Source organism: Mercenaria mercenaria, chromosome 7, assembly GCF_021730395.1.
Source record: "Mercenaria mercenaria strain notata chromosome 7, MADL_Memer_1, whole genome shotgun sequence".
Lineage (NCBI taxonomy): Eukaryota > Metazoa > Mollusca > Bivalvia > Venerida > Veneridae > Mercenaria > Mercenaria mercenaria.
Window position 1 is genome coordinate 24,877,037 of NC_069367.1, and position 23,495 is coordinate 24,900,531.

A 23,495-nucleotide genomic window follows, 5' to 3' on the forward strand; every position below is an offset into this window, starting at 1 on the left:
CCTTTCCAATAAAGAGGGGTGTAAGACAAGGATGTCCATTGTCATCTCTGCTTTTCATAATATGCATTGAATTTTTTGCAAATTATATCAACACTGATAATTCTATTAAAGGAGTGACGATCAATGGTAAAGAAATTAAACAAACACTTTTTGCAGATGATGCAACCTTCTTAAACAACGGACAAAGAAATTCATTCGAAAAACTTATTGATGTCATCACTAATTTCGGAAACATATCAGGACTAAAACTTAACTTCAACAAATCAACAATTTTAAGAGCGGGATCTTTAGTAAATACAAATATGAAACTTTGTAATGATAAAAAATTTAATTGGACATCTGAATGGGCAAAAACACTTGGTATGACATTCTCGAACAATATTAATAAAAATGTAGACCTTAATCTAGACCCAAAATTAAATAGCTTTAAAAACTGTTTGAAACAATGGGAACACAGAAAACTAACATTACTAGGAAAAATTACAGTGATAAAAACCTTTGCGTTACCGAAGCTTATATATCCCTTTACAGTTTTACCAAGTCCGTCTGAAGAAAAATTAAAGGAAATAATAAAGATAATGTATAATTTTATATGGAACAATAAACCAGAAAAAATCAAAAGAGATGTACTACAACTTGATTACGAGAAAGGAGGACTAAAAATGATAAATATTAAGTGTTTTTGAACTCGATAAAAGCCTGTTGGATAAAACGATTTATGTGTAACATTGAAAGTGTAATTTGGGGTACTTTCTATAATACAATTCTAAAACCAGCAGGGGGAAAGTTAGTATTTGAATGTAATTTAAATGATAAAGACATTGAAAACATATGTAAAAACAACACATTTCTCAAAGATGTTCTTATTGCATGGCATACCATTAAGAAGGTTGAATTAAATGGCATAAGTGGAAAACAGATAATCTGGAACACCTCTGACATAAGGAATGGGCATAAAACGTTGTATTACAAAGAATGGTATGAAAAAGGAATAAAATATTTAGAACACTTATTTGATTACAGGAAAAAAGATTTTTACTCTTTTGAACAATTCAAGTATTTATACAGTCTAGAAGATAATGAATTCCTAAAATATTATCAAATTACCACCAGCATTAAGCCAGATCTAAAAGAATCACTTAAAAAAGAAAACAGTATTTACAATACTACAGACAACCTACTTAATAAAATTCAAGCAGCAAAAGCACCAAACAAATTACTATACACCAAACAATTAAATGTAAGACTTAAACCAGAAATAAAATCAGAAAAGAAATGGGGATCTACTGTTGAAAACAATAATATAAAATGGAATAAAATTTATGGACAAAGTTTTAAAGCAACGATAGACACAAAAATTAGAAACTTCCAGTATAAATTTTTAATGCGAATAGTTCCAACAAATAAATACTTGTACAAAATGAAATTGTCTAGAACAAACTTATGTGATTTTTGTAACATGCAAGTGGAAAGTATAGAACATCTATTTTGGGAATGTAATCATGTTCAAATTTTGTGGAATAGACTAAGTAACTTTCTTGCAGAAAAGGGAATATCGTGCCTGTTCAATTTAGAATGTATAAGTTTTGACACTGTGCAAACGGGGTTAAAAAGCAATACCATAAATTTCATGATTTTTTTGATGAAATATTTTATTTTTCAAATGAAAAATAGACAAAAGGTTCCCGTATTCAATCAGTTTTTATCCTATTTAAATATCAGAATTTGTCTAGAAAAAGAAATAGCAATAATGCAAAACAAAATTGATTATCATTTAAAGAAATGGTCTTTCTTGAATTTTTAATATGCATCCTTACCACGTACATCACTGAGACACATGAAAAAAAAATATAAAAAAAATTGAAATAATCTATTTCAAAGGTAATCAAGAGCGCACATGGGTATACTCTATACTTTTTTTTCTCTACTTTTATTTTATACAGTGTTAACTTTCTTCTCAAATTAAGCGTCTTATCATGCAAAGTGGATACTTTTATTTATCTCTTTTTGACATACAAAACGATTTTATAAACACAACTGAAGGGGAAATAATTGCAATTGTTTTATGTATCTCAAAGATATTATTTCTGTTTTATTATTATTTAGTAGGTCTGCAGAATTGTACAAAACAAGTGTAACGTGTTTGTATGATGTATGTCATAAAAGAGAAAAAATAAATTATAAAAAAAAAGAATTCAGCTCTTCTATGTGGAAGGCTCAAACAGAACCTGCGGAGGATGTGGCTGAACAAGAAATTGAAGAGGTTTCATGTTTGCATACCAACATTAGAAAATTGAAAAAAAAATGTCAGAAGAACTACCAACGCTATCGCAGAGTATTGCACCCCGTTATGGGGCGCAAATTTTGAGGAAACTTGGCCACAAACAATAAGATTCTGATATGGATGCCGTTTTGTGTCACGTGAAAAAAAAACCACTGATTTGCCAGTACTGTTGATATCATAGCGTCCTTTTGAATTACTTTTTGTGCTCCCCGAAGAGTGTGTGGGGGCAGGGGGGAGAGGGGGGAGGGCGGGCATATAGTCGCTACATATTGTCCGTCCGCGTCCGTCCGTCTGTCTGTCCGTTTGTCATACTTCGTGTCAGTAGCATAACTCAAAAAGTATTGAAGGTACTAAGTTTTAACTTCACACAGTTAAAGAGCACATTGAGAATAAGTGCAGTGATAAGGAACCATGACTAGATGATCTCGTTTTTGAATTACCTCCCTTTTTTTAAAAAAAGCCTGTCCGGATCCTAAGTCCAATACTATGAAAGGGATTTACTTGATACTTTATATATTGATAGAGGTCAGTGAGAGGAAGTGCAGTGTTAAAGAACCATAACTCTAGCTGATCCCATTTTTGATTGTCTCTCCTTATGTGAAAAAAGTTTGTCCGGAGCATAATTTGAAAACTGTATGAAGGAATGATTTGATACTTCACACAAATATAGAAATCCCACTGGGACTACGCTTAAAATGGGTTGTGCGACTTCCGGTGCTGGTGTTGCGCATCAATATATACAAAATCGAGGTAGGTGGGTTTTTGTTTTTGTAAACAATGACACAAATACGGGCGTTTTCGAAAAATGCGAAATGCTATTCGACACAAAAATGAACAAAGATCATATGTTTGAAATACCAAATTATTTAGTTAAGAATCTGCCCTGATATCACGAAAACTCTGCTAGCTGTAACTGTCAAAAAAGTATGGAATCATGAAAACTGCCAAGTTTCTAACTCTTGTGCCTCTTTTCCGGAAATGTGACGCTTCTAATGATCAAACACGTGTAACAGTCACGAATATTACATACACTTGAATGAAATGTTGCTTTTAGGACAGACAGACAGACAGAATATTTTATTGACGTAAATTGTACAGTTTTTTGTCATGAATACAATATATACACATACATCAAAATATTGTCATGTGATTTTATACAAATATCAAAAAGCATAAGCATTTTTGAATGAAATAATTGAATTTACATGTAACATAGATTGTTATGGAGGATGAGTCTTATACATTTAACAACTATACATGGAAGTATCATTTGGATACGTAGAGCTAAAAGTATACCACTATTTACAATAAAGATGTTCTCAGTATAAATGCATGATAAATGAATTTAGACAAATTTTTAATAATAACTTGTTTATCACTATTGAGAAGTTCAATAAATTTCATAAAATTTGACCTTCTGTAATAATATGATTTTAAATATGTTTTTCTTATATTCTCATACAATGGGCACACTATGATAAAATGGTATTCGTCTTCTATATCTCTGTTCTGACAAAATATGCAGTAACGCAGATTTCTACCTGTTCTACTTCTAGAGTAACGACCTGTTTCAATTGCTAATTTATGCGAGGATAGTCTTAACCTAGCTAAAGCACTCCTGTATTTAAAAGGTAATAAATCTAAATATTTTTCAAATACAAAACTAGTTTTAAAATATTTGTACATATCTAATGTTCCACATTCGTTCATACGTTGGTACCAATTCTGCTTAAAAGTATCTTATACACGTTCTTTAAAGGCTAGGTAGAACTTATCTAGGTCTATCAACGTTGGATTATTCCATACATAGGAAAAGCCAAAATTGTCTAAAAGACATTTCACCTGATAAGCCCAATTATTTCTATTAGTTTTACTAACAAGAAAACATTCATACAATTTGACTAATAAAATATTTGAAGATGAAACAATTTTAGTGGAAAGATTTGCAAAAAAATCGGCAATGGGGTGGCGCCCCGGGAATGGAGTTGCGCGTATACATTATATTCCGGGTGCGCAACCCCATCCCGATGATTTTTTTGTCAATTATTTCCCCGTAAGCAGGATTTGAAGCAAATGATTTTGCTATCCGTTACTTCAGAACAGTTGAGTTATCATAAAAAGCATCAGTTGTCCTCAGATTAGGCATATGAGGTCAGAAACTGCCATTTTTGTTGGTTTCATACTTTTTTCACGCTTCGTGTCGCCAGAGTTTTTGTGATAATAGAGCCAAATCATAAATTACAAACCAGATATTTTACGTATATGATGTATCATCATATTTGTGTCGAATAGCATTATCCTTGTTTTCGAGAAAAATTATTCTCGTCTCGTACTAAGCAAAATCATAACTTCACATACCTCAGTTTGGTCCTTTTTACGCGCAACACCAGCACCGGACGTCGCGCAACCCATTTTAAGCGTATTCCCAGAGGAATTGGATTGCGCGTTTACCACCCGTGATATAGCTAAACAAAATCTTAAAGAACACTTAAATGTCAGTATACATACAGAAACTGTTCCTTTTTCTACATTAATTTTCAAGTTATAAAGAGAAATAACAATAAAGAAAACATGACTTTGCTCATAACGACTGTTTCAACGGATGACTGTATACATATCAACTAATTGTTCGACTAACAAAATTGTGTATATATGAACAAAAACTGTACATTTTGAAGGTGTCCAAGAAATGCACCACTGTGTCACATTTTTCGATCAAACAAACCACGCGTTCAGATACAAAACTGACTAGTCAAATTCACATATGAAATGTAACTTCTGATCGCATGGTACCGCCGACAGCCACTGATTAATCTGAACACAGTTTCCATTGTCGTTTTCCCTCTGATTCCAGAATTGTTCAGCTCTCGAAATATTCAGGCTATTGGTATACTTCCATTTTCCATCGATGTCTTTTGTTCCATCTGTCCAGTACCTACTGAAATCTGAAATGTTTCATAGAATTCAGATACTAGTATTTGAAACATCGTTTGTTTTGTTTGTTTCAGTTGTTGGGTTTCTAGTCATAGCAAAACATTTAACGTTACAGGTGTGTGTGTGTGTGGTGGGGGTCCAGATTTTAGTGAATGAATAATTCAATATCTCATCCGGGCATTACTGTCATTATGGGCGACCAGCGGGTAGAACCACCAGCATTCCACAAGGTAGGTGGGTAGTTTCTTCATACCTAAACACCAAGGCCAAGAAAACCCACTTTTAGTACATTCTAGCCAGAATGTTAAAAGAAACTATTCACTCATCTGAATAAGTTTTGAGTCCATATTCAAAGACTAGTCAGCACATGTGTTTTCTAAAAAAATGCTAGGAAGAGACATGGTATTGAATATACCTGGGTTCGAATCCCCTATTTCTGAGCCGAGCAATACTTGTTCCTTTCCTGCAGCTAAACTATATCAATTTGTCTACTACTGCTTGTACCTATAAATACTTTACTTGTATTCAGATTTTACCAGTGTAAAAGTATTCAATATCACAGAAAAAACAAATATGTCAATTTCTAAAGACAGAGACAGCTATATTAAAATCAAAACGTACGAAAGCAAGTATTTCGTATACTCCGTATGTATCGTAGTTTCCACCATGCATCTATTCTAACGAGATGCGCATCTTGCTTGGCACAGATGTCACTAGCGTTTTCTTGTGTTGTTTTAGTTGTGTAAAACTTAACCTTGTAAGACTAGGACAGAGGAAACTGGCTCTCCTGTTCTGGTGGAAACTGGATCATCTGTTCTGCACCCGGGCATTCTGTAACAGGTATTCACAGAGAATAAAATTGTCTAAGCCCCGTATGAGACCGAAACCAAGGAAACTTGACCATCTTTCCTGCATTCTGTAACTTAACCTACTTGATTTAACGTGTCTGTTTCATAATACACCCATTCGTCAAAACTGCATAAATTGCAAAAATTAGATGCGTCATTGTGCACCAAAGGATTTAGAAGTAGACTTCAATGCTAACAACATGTCAAAAAACATATATCAGTATCATTTAGGTAGTAAATAATAAAAAGTGTAGTTATTTTCCTTCTATTTACTTACAAAGCGTGATGAGATCAATATATCTCTAGAAAAGTATAATTTCTCCAATATTTTTAAACTTCAAAATAATGTCCATTCATGTGGGCTCTGTGTATTTGCATTGTAGCCGGGTGGAGTAAAAGGGTGCACTTATACTTCCTTGCTATTAAACTAGCTTTTATAGCGACGTAGTAAAGTGTCCGCCTTAGGTGTGAGAGGTCCCGGGTTCGATTCCCGGTCAGGACTGAATTATTTTCAGCCTGTTATATTTAGCACCCTTCATGACACCGTGACGGCTTTCCATCGGTTAGTCTCCGACGCCTGTAATTGCTTATACATAAAGTACCCGCTGAAATTCGAGGACGAATTTCAAAAATGGTGGGGAAATATGTCACGGTATAGGATTTGAATATTAAAACGCGGAGAAAATGTGTAGGCGGCCGGGTAGCTCAGTCGGTAGAGCATCGAAACGGTATTCCGAGGCCCCTGGTTCGAGTCCCGGTCTGACTGCACATTTTCCTCACCATGTGACATTTGGCGCCAAACGTAAATAACTCACGAGTAGATATGAATGGACACCTTGGATAATAATAATAATAATAATAATAATAATAATAAAATCTTTATTTAATGAAGGTAACATACAAAGTGTACATAACATGAAAATGAAACGTAAACTTATTTTCAGTATGGCCTTCAGTTAACAACAACAAAATTACACATGTATTTAAAATAAAAAAAAAATACATTAATACTTTTCCATTATCATCCATATATTATATATTATATATATATATATTAAAAAGTCAGTAAAAATCCTTGTGTAGGTATAAAAATTATAAAAGTTCAATTTGTAAGGAATAAACAGCAGCAGACTTCTGTGTTTTACAATTATTTTAATTCTTCACTGCAAGCGCTTTCAATACAAATATCTTCAGGCAGTTTACAATGTTTTAAATGTAAACTGCCTGAAGATATATGTATTGAAGCGCTTGCAGTGAAGATTAAAATAATTGTAAAACACAGAAGTCTGCTGCTGTTTATTCCTTACAAATTGAACTTTTATATATATATATATATATATATATATATATATATATATATATATATATATATATATATATATATATATATATATATATATATATCAATGATCAATGTATTAAATACGATTAGAAGCTTCCCATTCATCCATCCGACAGACACTCACATAATTATAAGACTATTAAAGAGAAAAAACGAACAACAGCAAAACAAAATAATAATAAAATAACTGATTTGTAAAAACTGTAATAATATAATTATTTTAAGCACTGGACTGTAACATGAACAAATGTCGTTTGATATTATTTTTGAATGTTTGTAATGTATTTGATTCCTTAATTTCAGCAGGTAATTTATTCCAAATATTAACGCTGAAGTACGAGAATGAATCTTTAAGATAATTTGTATGGGATGTTATACGCAAAACAAGATATTTGTGAGCTGTTGATCGTAGATTATGCAATTTATTATTTGAGACACTTAATATTTCAGTCATGTAGATTGGTACCATGTTATGCATAGATTTGTAAACCATCACAGCTGTGTGATATTTTACCCTGTAACTAAATTTAAGCCATTTTAGATCATTAAAAAGTTCTAATGTAGGTGACCTTATCGGCCTGTTAAGTATAATCTTGGCCGCTCTTTTTTGTATTACTTGCACTTTATTCATGTAACATTTTGTATCTTTTCCCCAAATAGTACAACAATAATCGAGAATGGGAAGGATATATGCATTATAGTACATCAATTTTGCTTCTTCGCTAAGATAAAAGATGATATTTTTCAGAAGTGCAATTTTTGCATTCAATTTTTACATACATTGTCTATCTGAGCATGCCAATTTAGTGTATTATCTAGATAAATACCTAACAGTTTTTGCACTGTAACATTTTCTAGCTCTATGTCATTTACTTTTAATTTTAGAGCATTACATTTCTTTACTTTCATCGAAGAACCGATTATCATACATTTCGTTTTCTTTGGGTGTAAAGACATGTTGTTTAGAATACATCATTCATTGACGTAGTCGAGGTTTTATTGTAATGTGTTTTGAATTTCATCTAACTGATAACCGGAGTTATGCAGTGTAGAGTCATCAGCATATAAGCAGGCGCGTAGCTGCCTATACGCAGATACGCAAATGCGTAATGAAAATCTGGCAAGCATGCACAATTAAATTGGTAATCTGAAGCATTGTATCTATTTGGTTACAGTCAGATGCGTAGCTGCTTTTACGCAGATACGCAGCTGCGTAGTGAAAATCTGGCAAGCATACACAATTAAACTGGCTAATTTATTTGGTTGCAAGAATAAGTCTATATCATGCAACGGAGATTGCTTCATACGTAATCCATGATCAACAATTAGGTAAAATTTGCCGTCTTACCGGTAAAATTATCCCCCTTGAAAACACCTGGCTGGGCGATTATCGATTTTATTGTGGTTGATATTTTCCATTAGAAACAAAGAAGGAAAAAACGTTTGAACAAGTATTGTTTTCATTAGAATGAACACACAATATTTATTATCCTATTGAAGTATTCGTCATTCTTTTCTTTTTACAAAGATATAAAAATATTTATTCAAAATGAAGAATTAAAGCTTCCCTTGGCGATTAAAAAACACCACTATCAGTCTCAGTTTACGGTTTACAGTTACTGAATAAAATAAGCAAAAACCTGTGATACATATCTTATTCTTTCCCCTGTAGTCACTTTATTCATAACTTGAGAATAATTATTATCCTATTGAAGTATTCTACAGACAATAAATTTTTTACATATTTTTTGTTTAGAAATTATTTTAATGTCTTCTTCCTTCCCTAGACGTTTAAAGTTGATGATTTTTGTAAAAAAAAATTCCTTTGCTCGTGTCCGTGGTATTTCCTAACGCGCGCGGAAACGTACGAACTCGTCCGAAGGTAACCTGCCTATGATACAGAAAGAGCTGAATGTTACAACAGAGAATTATTATTAATTGGTAATTCTTACTGCATGCATCAATATAAAAGAAAAAAAAAGAAAGAAAGGTAGAGAGAGGGAAGAAAGGAAAGTCATAACAATTTCATGAGTTAAATTTACACAATTAGAAAAGAAGCTAGAGTATGTAAATGGTCTATAATTTACTATTTGCTATACACAATTAAAAAAGAAGCTAGAGTATGTAAATTATATATAATAGCATTACTCTCTTCATATTTTGTTTGAAGTACAGTAAACTGAAGTAATAGCAAACTGGTTTATATAATTAGTTGATTTAACGTGCATTGAAATTCACCAATAATTGTCTTTTTAGTTTTATAACACTTTAGGTACAGTCATTATCCTACTATTTGATTGCTTATTATGTAATAACCCAGACCATGTGAAATATTACATTCATACGCCGTCTATGCTAACGGTTTAAAGAGTCAAATTTCTATAATAAAATTATAATACAGTGAATGTCGAAAATTGATAAACTGTTGGTTGAGAAATCGGCAAAGAGACATTTTCAAGGCTAAAAGCTTTTGAATAGGACAATTTGTATAACACTGCAGACGTAATTTGTCACGCATAATAATTACTACGTTATTTTCAGATATCATAGATATATCTTATAATTGTACTTAAATGTATGAAATTATCAATTATTCCATGGTCCCAATGTTGTAGAAAATAAAATATAATAGAAATAATTACACCTAGTTGACTCCTACACGTATTGCCAAGGTTTGACACCGGTACAAGTCATACGATATTACAGTATCTGACAACCAATTCACAGTGAGATTAATATGTTCTTTCCTTATAATTGGTGATTACAGCTTTTTCAATGGCCTTATAGGTAACTAAATTATATATATTATATTTCAGAAGACCTTAAAGAACATTCTAAACAATTATCCAATCAAGTTTTCAGTGTAATACTTGGTTTTAGATGTCGCTGAGATATATCAACAATCACGCTATGTTTTTAACATTTTTTATGATTCAATATTGTTGGTAAAATGTCTTCCAAATGCTAATGTTAAAAACTGAAATTTTCATTTTTTCGCACATCGCCATTGTGATCTCACGCTTCTCCATCATGAGCAGGCGCGCGTATCATGATGGCAAAGCGCGAAATCATGATGACAAAGCGCGAGATCACGATGACGAAGCGTGAAATCGAGAATTTTCACATGCGCGAGATCACGTTGGCGAAACCTCGAAATAATTTAAAAGGTGTACGAAACATTTTGCAAAATATTGTTTTAGATAAAGAAAAAAGATAAGGAAAATACCTATAACGAAGTTGACGTAATGAAGACGTCGCTATACCGGAATGCTTTCCCTACGCAAGGTATCAGCTTTTGATTTGGTACATTTGTATCAGTATCATGAAACGTAGCATGTCTTTATTGACTAGTCTGGTATTCAGTTTGGAGTTACGACAGATTCCTTGTAACAACTATCATATATATACTTACAGACATATCTCTTGAATGAAATATCCATGGCATGCAATCATAATGATATTTTAAAAGTGTGTCACCACTAACCATTTGTTTTGAATTAATACTTGCACATATATAACATGGATCACTAAACCACATTGCACGTGCAATATATTACGCATATACCTAGGAAAATAAAACATTTTATATAAACAATTAACAAAGAATAAGGTTTTCGTGCAATGTTTTTGCTTCAAATACACGCTAAAATGCACATTTGCCGTTCTCACATTGATAAATAATCAAGGGGAGGATACACCGACCCCCCACCCCCATTACGTCTGCGTACTATGAAAAATGCCCTAGCTACGCGCCTGATAAGTCTATATGAAGTTCATGATGTATCATTGATATGTCATTGATATATATCAAAAACAATAAAGGTCCTAGAATAGATCCTTGAGGAACGCCCGATTTGACGGTAAGTATGTCTGATTGTAAGTTACCCACCTGGACTAACTGTTTCCTATTTGATAGATAAGACTTAAAAAGACTTAGTGTATTTCCAGAAAAATGGTATAATATCAATTTGTAAAGTAATATTTCATGGTCGACAAGATCAAACGCCTTTCTTAAATCAAGAAAAAATGTTCCAATTATTTTTCCACTATCAATATCTTTAATCCAAGCATCAATTAATCTAATTAATGCTGTATTGCAAGAATGATTTTTCCTGAATCCAGACTGTTTGTCGTGTATTATACTTGTATTTTGAAAAAATAATTGAAGATGTGTGGCTATGTGGCGCTCATATATTTTGGAAATGGTAGGTAGAATTGAGATTGGGCGATAATTTTCTGTGGATCACCCACAGAGGTTCAAACTCCTGGAATTCCAGGACGAATTCTAAAATGGAGGGGGTGTATGTAGTAGGGTAGAGTATAACGATGCACTTGTACTTCCTTGTTATTAAGCTAGCTTTTATAGCGACGTGGTATTGTCCGCCTTAGGTGTGAGAGGTCCCGGGTTCGATTCCCGGCCAGGACTGAATTACATCATGTAAAAGGACACCAGAATTAAATTAAAATGCAGGATTCATTAATACGTTCTTCTATGTAAATCAAATATTCAAACTTATGACAAATAAATGAGAGAAAAAAAAAACAGTCATCAAAAATGGCATAAACATAAAAATTGATGTGTTCAAGACAATAAAAAAAATATTTGAAACCCTTTGAAAACAAAAATTGCAATGTATGTCATTCATTTTAACTTTTCTTTGTTAAAGTGGTTTATCTGAAATATATAGATATAACTTAATGGGTAATTTAAATATATATATTTTAAATATCCATATATACAACAGAATCATAATTCGCCACTTGTTATGAACAAATATCAACATTTCAAAGCACAGGAAGATTAATCAAGTCTTATTAGTACTGAAAATGTTATTTGAGCCGCACCATGAGAAAACCAACATAGTGGGTTTGCGATCAGCATGGATCCAGACCAGCCTGCGCATCCGCGCAGTCTGGTCAGGATCCATGCTGTTCGCTTTCAAAGCCTATTGGAATTGGAGAAACTGTTAGCGAATAGCATGGATCCTGACCAGACTGCGCGGATGCGCAGGCTGGTCTGGATCCATGCTGGTCGCAAAGCCACTATGTTGGTTTTCACATGGCACGGCTCATATTGTTTTTACATTTAATTGACAGGCATAGTTTACAGACGCTATTCTGTTTTACATTAAATTGACCGACATTGTTATTAAAAGAAGTTAGGCTGTTTTACATTTAACTTTAATTCATAATTAGATAAGTTTCAATTAGTTCTATCATTTTAGTTTATATACTAATTTCTTTTAGCTTGATTGTGATGAAAGCTTCAAGCTTATTGGAACCACTCTCGAGTCCGCTTCCTGGATAAACCAGTACTGGTGTCATATGAGAAGTCATAGTTGTGACCCCAGTGGGGCTCGAACCCAGGATCCCTGGGTTGAGTGGCCGACAGCTTATCAACTAGACCACCGCTTCCCTCTATGATTTTGACAACTTGACCAACTATACCGTAAGGGTATCACGTATTTTGTAAGCTAATAAAATTTTCAGGTCTCGTTAGATGAAATGACTCTTTCCCATTGACTTGAATCGTTAAGTAAAGTCAATAATGAATCAATAACTCAAGCGAATTATTCAGTCTTTTACGGTAGTCTATGGAATAAATGTTTAATCTCGGAATTAACTGCGCAACAGCGACATTTGACAAGTAATTTTATTTATGAATCCAGAAGAAAAAGGCAAATATAAAACAATACTTGTTTATTGTTTATTCTGGTGACCACCATATCTTGGCGACCATCCTTGATTCCTTGTCAATATAAAATAAGAGTTGTTTTTTAAGATGTAGTATATATTTTGCTTATAATGAGACTATTTATCCTCAGTTTTGGGTGCGAATTATAAATAAATGCTAGTGTGGTGCTACAGATAGTTATTTTTATTTATGACAACACTTATTACTAGTAGACTTATAGTAGTCTACCTAGAAGGCCTCCATGGAAAAGTTATTAGGTTGCTGAATTCAAATCACTTGTCCGACACCGCATTGGGTTCGAATGCCGCCGGAGTTATAGATTTTTTTTCATGTGAGGAAACATTCAGACTGGCTTACGAAGGTCGGTGGCTATACCCAGGTGCCCCCCCGCTCCCACCCCCCACTTCTAAAAAAAAAAAACGAAAGTAAAATAAAAATTAAATAAATTGCCTTACTTTGACAATGTGGATTGCGATCATAGCGAGGAGTCCATTCCCCTTTTGCTGAACACTTGACAGAGTGAGTACCTGTAATCTCAAAGAACCCTGTGTTACACCTGACAATTTTCTTTGCCCCAAAATCATTCATATTTCCGAGGACTGTTCCATTGGCAACAGTTGTTAACAGTGGGCATTCTACATAATAAAACATAACAGAGTGTGCTGTAATTAATTGAACCTCTCTTCGGACGGAGGAATGGAAGTATATCAACAAAAGTTTGACAGTTTATATATAAAAAAGTTCGCCGTCCACCGTTTAGTTTAATTGCATCTATGACATATTGAAAATTATTTCACTGTGCAAAAAAAACACCGGAAGGTACAAGTGCCGACTATGCCAGGCGTGTGACACATTCATTTATGCTTATGGCGCTAAAATACTATAAATCCGTCGTTACTTACTCGATTCTTTTAGTATACACTTAACAATATTCGAACGCAGCACTTGCTTTATTTTCGTTTATCTTTGCAAGGTCTTAAAACTCGCAACACTTTTACGAATAAAAAAACTACCACATACCAAAATTTCACTGAATAAATAAATTGAATACCGCAGTCATACACGATTTATTAACTTCAAGTAATGTTTTATGAAATGATTATGAAACAAAAGTGAAGTTATTTGCTTTTTACAAAAACAAAATCTGGTCAAGTACCAAAGGAAAAATATCATCTATTCTAAGACGTGACAACGCCATTCTATCTTTTCAGGTAATGACAATCGGCAATTTCCGTTCGTTTCCGTTCGGTCATAACAGAAAGCTACTTTTCATAACAGCCGGAGAATGCCGATTGTCATAATTCAAGAAAAAAAAACACGAGTTTGTTGAACGTATTTTCCACAGAAAATTTCATGTATTTTGGACACCAGAAGGTTCTATGCTTTACCTTTTGATGCATTGTCTTCAGAATATAACAGTCAGCATAAAATTAAAAAGCAAAATTTCTATGTGAATGTTTTGTAAAATTTATACTTTTTAAAAATATTATTCATGGGCTAGAATTCTAAACAGGACAAAATACAATGTTTCTCTATAAACTGACATTAGCAGACCTTAAAAAGTAAAAGAGAGGTTATTCTACCTACCCCATAATTCTATAATTCTAATACCTATAGAATGATGTATAAATTATAAATGGATCCTACAAAATAATGACGCAAGCAATTCAAAAGACAAAACAATATGTATTATTAAAAAAAAACAATTCTACGTGTATCATGAAAATGCTACTACAAAATGCTTTTGTGAGAAAATAACGACGTAACAACCTTCTCTTGAACAGTGCCCAGTTTCCTCGTCACATGCACTCCACTCACCACAGTTAGTACACTGATTGCAAAATAAGAAAATAAACATGGTTTAGAGGTTTAATCTTTTATAGAAATCTTGAAATAATGCTCTAGTATATACATCTGAATGGAATTACAATGTTCAGTAAATTTTCAAGAAATTTTTCATCTTTTATATACTGTTATTTATAAAGAACAAATTGAAGTTATGGCCTAACATCATTTATTCGGATAGCCTAGATCCGGTATACTGAAAACATAATTTGAATCAAGGAATAAGTGGCATCCAGTGTGTTAAATGATAAAGCCAGATTAAATATAACAGTGTTGACACATGGAATAGTTTCAAGTAATATCATTAAACTAGCTTGACAATTTCGGATCCTAAAAAAGTCTGTAATCTGCCATCTTTACTGCCATTTTCTTTAAGTCCAAAGTTTTCAAATAATTCTAGCAAAATGAAGCACACGACCCTATCTTTTTTTGGCTAAATTTTCTGAGTATATCATGATGTTCATCAAATTCTACAAATTCTAGAAATAGTTTTATCTAAACGTAAGTTAAAGCTTCTCCTCCGGAGCTGAGGTGAATATTGTTCAGTATATTCATTTTCACCAAGTTTGGCATGCATTACATATATGACATTGTAAAAAAGATAATAAATCAGTGAAAATAACAGTTTACTCATTTCTGCGCAGTATTTTTGGTTATATGTCTTAGACGATGATAAAATGAATTTGTATCCGAACAAATAAAAAACCTTTCAGCATTATTTACAAATGAATAAAAGTCTACGTTGTGAAATATTGTGGCAGGTTTTGGCACAAAAACGAATCATTTCAGGTTTGGAAAATAGAAACTTCAGTTTATCTGATTTTGATAGTGTTACAAAAATGTCATCCACATTTCTTGCTTTCTCAAACAGATCATGTCTAATATCTTCATAGATATGACAGACAAGTAATGCACGGCTCTCGTCTTCAATAGTGTCACAGAAAGGACACTTCCGGTCATGAACTCCCAAGCCTTCATGACGCCCAGTTTCTATACGGATCGGCGCCACACCACAACGGAACTTGCTAAATGCGGCACGGTGACGCGGAGACATGATACGGCGACAATACATTTCTGTCCCGTATTCGGTTGTTCGATATGTCAAAAAGTTTCTACCACTGATCACTTTCACAATATCCCAAAGTTATGGATTTCTGAGAAAAAACAAATCTTATGAATAAAATTTATGAACGAGCCGCTTCATGCACTTTCACGAACTATCTGCAGTATTTTTTACGCTGACCGGTTTGATACTATGACATAAAATTGTTTAACTTGCAAAATTCTATATAGCTCTAGATACAATAAGATATTCTAATTTAAATGAGCTGCGCCAAGAGACAACCAACATAGTGCGTTTGCGACCAGCATGGATCCCGACCAGTTTGCGCGGATGCTAACGGTTTCTCTACTTGCAATAGGCTTTGACAGCGAACAGCATGGATCCTGACCAGATTGCGCGGATGCGGAGGCTGTTCTTGATCCATGGTGGTCGCAAACGCACTATGTTGGTTTTCTCATGGCGCGGCTCAAATATCTTGAAAGAGACGCAGTATCATTACAATAATCATTTTGTATCTGAGGATATATAATGTGTCTACCTTTGATGGTGGTCCGCTCATATCCGTTTTCTTTATCATGACACAGCGATTGTCGTCAACATCCGGGGACGGAGAATCCACGTGTATCTCGCATAACCGAAATGAACGCTTATATCCGACAACTTCGCAACTTTTTTTTCGCGCGCATTCTTCAACACACTGTTCTAAAGAACGTTCAGTCAACGATAGGAACTTGGAGTCCTGCGATGGACATGCGTTAAGCTTACTTACTTTAAAGTTCGTAAGGCATAACACAATTGCTGTGGACATAAATGTGCAAGAAATTAAACCGACAAGAAAATGCATTTTATTCTTATTCATCGCAGCCGTTTATTTCCGAGGTGCACTGGCGTATGCTACAAATTTCTGAACGTTTAACTGTGATCGTTGTCAAATGCGCAATGAGATATTTCATAATATTACCGTGCGTTACTCTCTGTGTACCGTACAATCTCGTTTCATAACAGTATAAAACAATTAGCAATGTCTATCAATTTTACTTTGTATACAATGCGTTGGTATGAAACATGCTGAATAATGTATACATATCGCATTACACAAATCATAATTTCAGTAAATCATATTCACCATTACATTTTGTATTGAATGCAAAATTCGTCATTAAATTTTGCTGTTTTGATGACATTAAAAGGCTCATAATGCCTTCGTTTATAATTCGGCTACATTATTTTTGGTTAGGACTATGAAATATGTTTAATCCTTTTTTTAAATCTTATTTTCGATAATTTGAATATCAATTAATATTGTGGAAATATAAGTGAATCCATTGTTTATTAATTACTTCCCTTTATCGTTTTAACACACTGGTTATTCGGGTACCTACTCGTGTGAGCGATACCGCCCTCATGTGATTTATGTACATGTTGGCGAACAGGAAATTCACACATTTAACAGGTTATTATTCCGTATTTAACTGAAGATTTGAAAAGTTTTAGTATTGAATGTGTAATATCATACCTTAACCATGAGGAAGAATTGACCTCATGACCGATATTGCAGAAAATCGATATCAGGGGAGACAACAGCTATTTGGTATTGGTAACATATATTGGTAACAGGTGACCGGTATTGCGATGTCGATATCTACTGCCTCCGGGTATTGTCACCTGGATGTTTATTTCAATATCAAGTGTAATAAAAGAGAAGGTTTTTCATAAGATAATTAAACAAGCTTGAATTATCACTGGAGTTACAAATTATGGAAAAGGGATTTTCATTAGAAATAAAAGTAGTCATTTTTATCAAATGAATGTTTAATATGTAATTTTCTGAACCATAGCATTTTTAACATGTTATTTTATAATAATTAAATTAATTTTTATATCAATAGACCATATCTATCAGCAATAAAAACCATATTTTCATATAAAATTATTTTCATACATATTCTTATATAAGAAGAATGTATATTTTAACATGTTTTCGAAAAACAATGTAACAAATCGTCTGAACATTGCTATCTGTAAACCATTTAGATTCAAGTTAAAGGCAAATATCGAAGAAGTCTTTCATTTATTTATTTTTTTCATTTTCAACCAAATCTGAAATGTAAATGACTCGTAATCTCTAGAAAAAAGGAGGTTCGTACCCAAAGACACATCCTTTTATATTTATATAGCACTAGCATTGATATTTTTACGGCGTCTCCCATCTATAAAATATGCTGCCGTTGAAAAATAAAATCTGACATATATATTTAAGAAATATGGTCTGATTTTACATTGTTTTAAATAACGCTGTCTTTAAGTACAAAAAAAAGAAGATCGAACCATGTTTTATCCGATTTTATAACTTTTACGGCCATAATACATTCTTGTCCAAAAAAAAAGGAAAACAAAGACAAATATCAAACGGGGAAGTCACAAAATACTAATAAACTTGACGAATATATTTTAAAATTGTCTGATTGATATGTATTATACCTGCTGCCACTACCACGTCCATTCTTATGTCACAAAAATACATACGTAAGTTATTTTTTTGTTGTTTTTTTTTTTTTTTAAACAGCTGTTTACAATTTATAATTACACAGGTGTAGGTTTTGAATTATTTTAATCTGAAATGGTTGAACATCACACGTATATCAATTCAGTAATTCTTAACATATAGACAAAATAGGAAGTTTAATGAATCGAAAATTATGGTATGTTTGTAAAATTTTTAAAAAAAAAAAAGAGATAGTGGCAATCAGCGTGGTACAGGTATTTTGCCGTATTCAGGCAGACATTATTCATTTTAATATAACTACACATATTCCACCAATATATGAAAACTGTTTATGCAAAAGATTAAAATCCCATGATAATTTTACCTTGTAATTACAAAACAAATACCCGTATTATATTCAAAACGCAAATATAGCCTTATCAGTATTATAAACGTCTGTGTTGTTTTAACGTTCCTTATTTAGAGGTAATTGGCAAGTTTTATTACAGGTCCAATAAAAAGGATTTATGCGTGATGCATACAACATTTTATTACTTCTATATAGAAATTTGTTTCATGTAAAATTATCTTGAATTGAACATGTACAATAAATTATGAAAGTAAGTTAATCACGACGACATTTATGATAACTGAAAAGATCATGAAACCAGGTAAAATGTTCACGAAAACAAAAATATATCATAAAGTTACTGAAGTAAAATTCAATTCTGTTTTAAATGCAGATATTATTTACATTGCAAAAGCATTCTTGTACACAAAAAAATGCTCCGGACATATTTTCCAGCTTTAATTTGATCAAGGCGGACCTTGAAATTTATTTACTAAAATTTATGAAGTAAAATATATACAAAAAATTCTGTATTTTACTTTTTTAGGACAGTTTGCATTTGTGATCCAAGGTCGATAGGAAAGCTATCTCTTTTAATGTTTAATTGACATAATTGGCATAATTGACACTTGATATTTAAATGTATATGAAATAAGGTGAGAACAACAACATAAGAAGAAATGCGCATCTCTTTCTTTTAGAACCGAAATATTAAAATGCAGTATTTATCTTATATTGTTTTTGTGATATTAACACAAAATGAATTACTCGCGAAGTAAAATTACATTAAATGATTAAATCATTACTTTAACCTTGTGATCACAATACCGCATGTTCACGCGGCATACTATAATATCGTCTGCTTATGACGCTACAACAACAACTTCGCGCTGAAGTTAATTTTTCTTCGAAATTAGTGGAAATAAACCGTCTGAGAACGAATCAAATTTTTATTTCACAAAAATGAAATAAATATCATTCAAAAGATAAATTCAATGAGAGTAGGAAAGTTCTTGCACCTAAGCTTTCATATCAATGGTTTTATACAAAAAAATGCATTGAAGAAACGCATGTATGAGATTTTTTGCACATTTTATATGGAAACAAAGAAGGGAAAAATGACGAAATGATGGCATCAAACTTCATGCGAAGAACGAATCAAAAATTAAGATAAAATTTAATTAAAAAATACCTTGTGATGAATCAAATGTTGAACTTTGGTAATATGTTTGCACCTAAGGTTTCTTATTTTTAGTAATTTTGTTATTAAGTAAAATGTGTACATGCCCTTCTTATTTCTATATAGAAAATCTGACCGCTATCGATTATTGGCCGGAGGAATATTCTTCGGTATGTATATCCATGTCAAATATCTATCTAATATAATCTGAATAACTGTGAAAAAAAATACGTTTTTTGCTGCGAAAATGAAGATATTTTAAGGCGATGGTATATATTTTCACGATTGATGGTATTATTTCGGTTTATATGAGGAAATTTTTGTTAGGAAAATGAAAAGCAGTCATTCTATGTGTTAGCCGTTACTTTCATTTCACAAAAACTGGAATCACAGTAAAATTAGATCGATTTTTACGAAGACAGTGTGTAGAAAAAAAGATACCTCTGACGATGTACCATGGTACCATCCTCGTTGTTTCTGTCAATCGAGCGGATACCGTCCTCGTTTTTGAAATGAGCATTACATTGAGGCAGACCCATTTTCTAATTTAGCGATAACATGCAATGACCAGCCAAGATAAAGATAAAACTTTGGTCTTTTATGCCCTCCAGCTACTGGAAGCAGCCTATCCGGAGAAAAACTTCTCACCTCGCTTCAAATTCGCTATCAACTTAGTATCAAGATCCATCTACACAGACATATTCTTATGTGTACTTTCAATTGAATATTGCTTCCGTACATTGTGTCTTGTTATTTAACTTGTTACGGGGTATAAAATATTCATAGCAAAAACAAAATTAAATTTGTTCTGAAATTCTATGATTTTTGTCAAATATTTTATTGCAATCGACCAATGTTTCTAAGCTTCGTTTTGAAACTTTTGAGGAATAAAGCCAGTAATTCGGTCGAAATTGTGCTTCTTCAAGGGGGCACCAGTCTTGAACGAAGACATCACTGCCGAGGTGCAACACTGCAAGGTATTGAAGGGGGTGCCTTTGCCCATGTTAGACGTTAGGCAGGGGTTCCGGGGTTTTCAGGGAGACTCCTGGAAATTTTTGAAATACAGGCAGGAAATGGTGTCCTCTGGTGTATTTTAGGTTTAAATTTTGAAGTATTGGAGGGGTACGATACTTCCCTATTGATTGGGGGGTCAGGGGCTCTCCCCTGGAAAATTTTGAAATACAGGTATGAGATGGTGGCCTCTGCTATATTTCTGGGTCTAAATTTTGAGAAATAATTATTCCTTTGCCAAAATAGTAGGGTGCATCTTTGATGAGTATGTCACTTCTCGGCCAACTGGGGAGGCACGGGCCCACTCGGCCGGGCCCTGGATCCGGGCCTGATGCATGAAATGAGATAGTTTATATTTATAGGCCTACACTCCACACTGCAAGTTTTGTGGATCGAAACCGAAAGTAGGGGTTTATTGTGCGGACATGAGCATATTTTAGGGTAGCAGACCACAACTGACTAGCATTTTACTAGGAACTATTACACTCCCTCTTTATTTTCATCGTTACTTTAAGTTATGATAGAACTTTCATGAACAATAGGTGTTGGAAAAAGTGATGTTCTATTAACAGGCGCGTAGCTAGGGCATTCTTCACGGTACGCAGAGGTAATGCGTAGGGGTCTTGGTATCCTCCCCATGATATTTTTTTCATCTGAGAACCGCAAATGGTGCATTTTGGCGTGTATTTGAAGCTAAACATTGCACGAAAACCTTATTCGTTCTTAATCTTTTATATAAAATGTATTATTTTACTAGGTATGTGTGTAATATTGCACGTGCAATTTGTGGTTCATTGATCCATGTTATATGTGTGCAGTATTCAGAACAGATGGTTGGTGGTAACACACTTTCAAAACATCATTATGATTGGATAACAAGAGATGTGTGTATAAGTATATATTCGAGAGTTTTTAAAAGTAATTTTGCCATAACTCAAAACTGAATACTAGTCAACAAAGATATGCTAAGTTTCATGATATTGTTACAAATGTACCAAATAAGAAACTGATGCCTTGCATAGGGAAAATATTTCGGCGAATGTCATCGACATCTGCATTATGTCAATTTCGTTAAAATGTATTATTATCTTTTCTTCAACTAAAACAGTATTCTGCAAAATGTTTCTTACTCCTTTTAAATTATTTTGCAGTTTGCAATCGTGATCTTGCGCTTAGCGCTTCATGCATCTCTATCTCTGGCGAGCTGTAAAGCGCGAGATAGCGATGGTGAAGCCATCGTGATTTCGTGCTGTGAACACTTTGCGTATTGTGAAGCGTGAAGTGCGAAAATCACGATGGTGAAGCTAAGCATCACGGTAGTTAAGCGAAAAATTTCGAGAAAAAAACAACAACAAAACACAACAACTCCATTTCGTGCTTTGTCATTTTGATCTCGCGCTTCGGGTATCGCCTTCCCATGACAGAGAAGCGTGAAAGACGAAGCGCGAGATCATAACGGCGAAGTGCGAAACTATGAAAATTTCAGGCTTTAATATTAGCATTGGGCAGATTTCGTACCAACAATATTGAATCATAAAACAAGTATTTAAACGTAGTGGGATTGTTGATATAATATTATCTAAACGACATGTAAAACCAAGTATTACACTGAAATCTTGTTTTGATGATTTTTAAAAATGTTGTTTAAGGTCTTTCGAAATATTATACATATAATTTAGTTACGTAATACGCATTGGAAATATTAAATCACCAATTATATCGAAAGAGCATATTGATCTCACTGTGAATTGGTTGTCAAATACTGTAATATCGTATGACTTGTACCGGTGTCAATAGCGTAAGATTTAACTAGGTGTAATGAATGGATTTCTATTGAATTTTATTTTCTATGGAATAATAGTTGATAATTTCATACACTTAAGTACAATTATAACATAATTCTATGATATCAAAGGCTGAGCGTGAAGCTATTATATCTTTTTTTTATTTATATACCGAATATACCGTTACAATAGTTTCGCGCTCAGCTCAAGATAAAGTAAATATTATGCGAGACAAATTACGTCTGCAGTGTTATACAAAAAGTCATATTCAAAAGCTTTCAGCCTTGAAAATGTAATTTTTTTCCGATTTCTCAACCAACATTTAATTAATTGTTAACACTGTATTATAATTTTGTTATAGAAATTTCCTCCTAGACAGCGTATGATTGTAATATTTCACATGGTCAGGATTATTACAAAATAAGCAATCAGATAGTAGGATTATGAGATAAATTGCAAAACTGTACCTAAATTGTTATAAAACTACAAAGACAATTGGTGAATTTCAATGCACGTTAAATCAACTAATCATATAAATCAGTTTGCTATATAAATAATGTCTATAAGAAACAGGTTCGCTTTATTTTTATTACAAACTCAGGTTATAACGAAAACGCACTTGCTTGTCCCGATGAGTTCGCTAAAACCGGAGTTTACTGTACATCAAACACAATA

At 33.1% G+C, this 23,495-nt stretch overlaps 1 protein-coding gene across 1 annotated transcript; it reads right to left on the reverse strand.

Moving 5' to 3' along the window:
- Positions 1-1,283: 1,283 nt before the first annotated feature.
- LOC123555541 (uncharacterized) lies at positions 1,284-16,933 on the reverse strand. Its single transcript, XM_045346151.2, has 5 exons — positions 16,550-16,933; positions 14,874-14,934; positions 13,559-13,738; positions 5,840-6,049; positions 1,284-5,229 (listed from the first exon to the last, which is right to left on the reverse strand). The coding sequence occupies exons 1-4, from the start codon at positions 16,868-16,870 to the stop codon at positions 5,982-5,984; spliced, it is 630 nt and encodes a 209-aa protein (XP_045202086.2). The 5' UTR covers positions 16,871-16,933; the 3' UTR covers positions 1,284-5,229; positions 5,840-5,981.
- Positions 16,934-23,495: the final 6,562 nt, after the last annotated feature.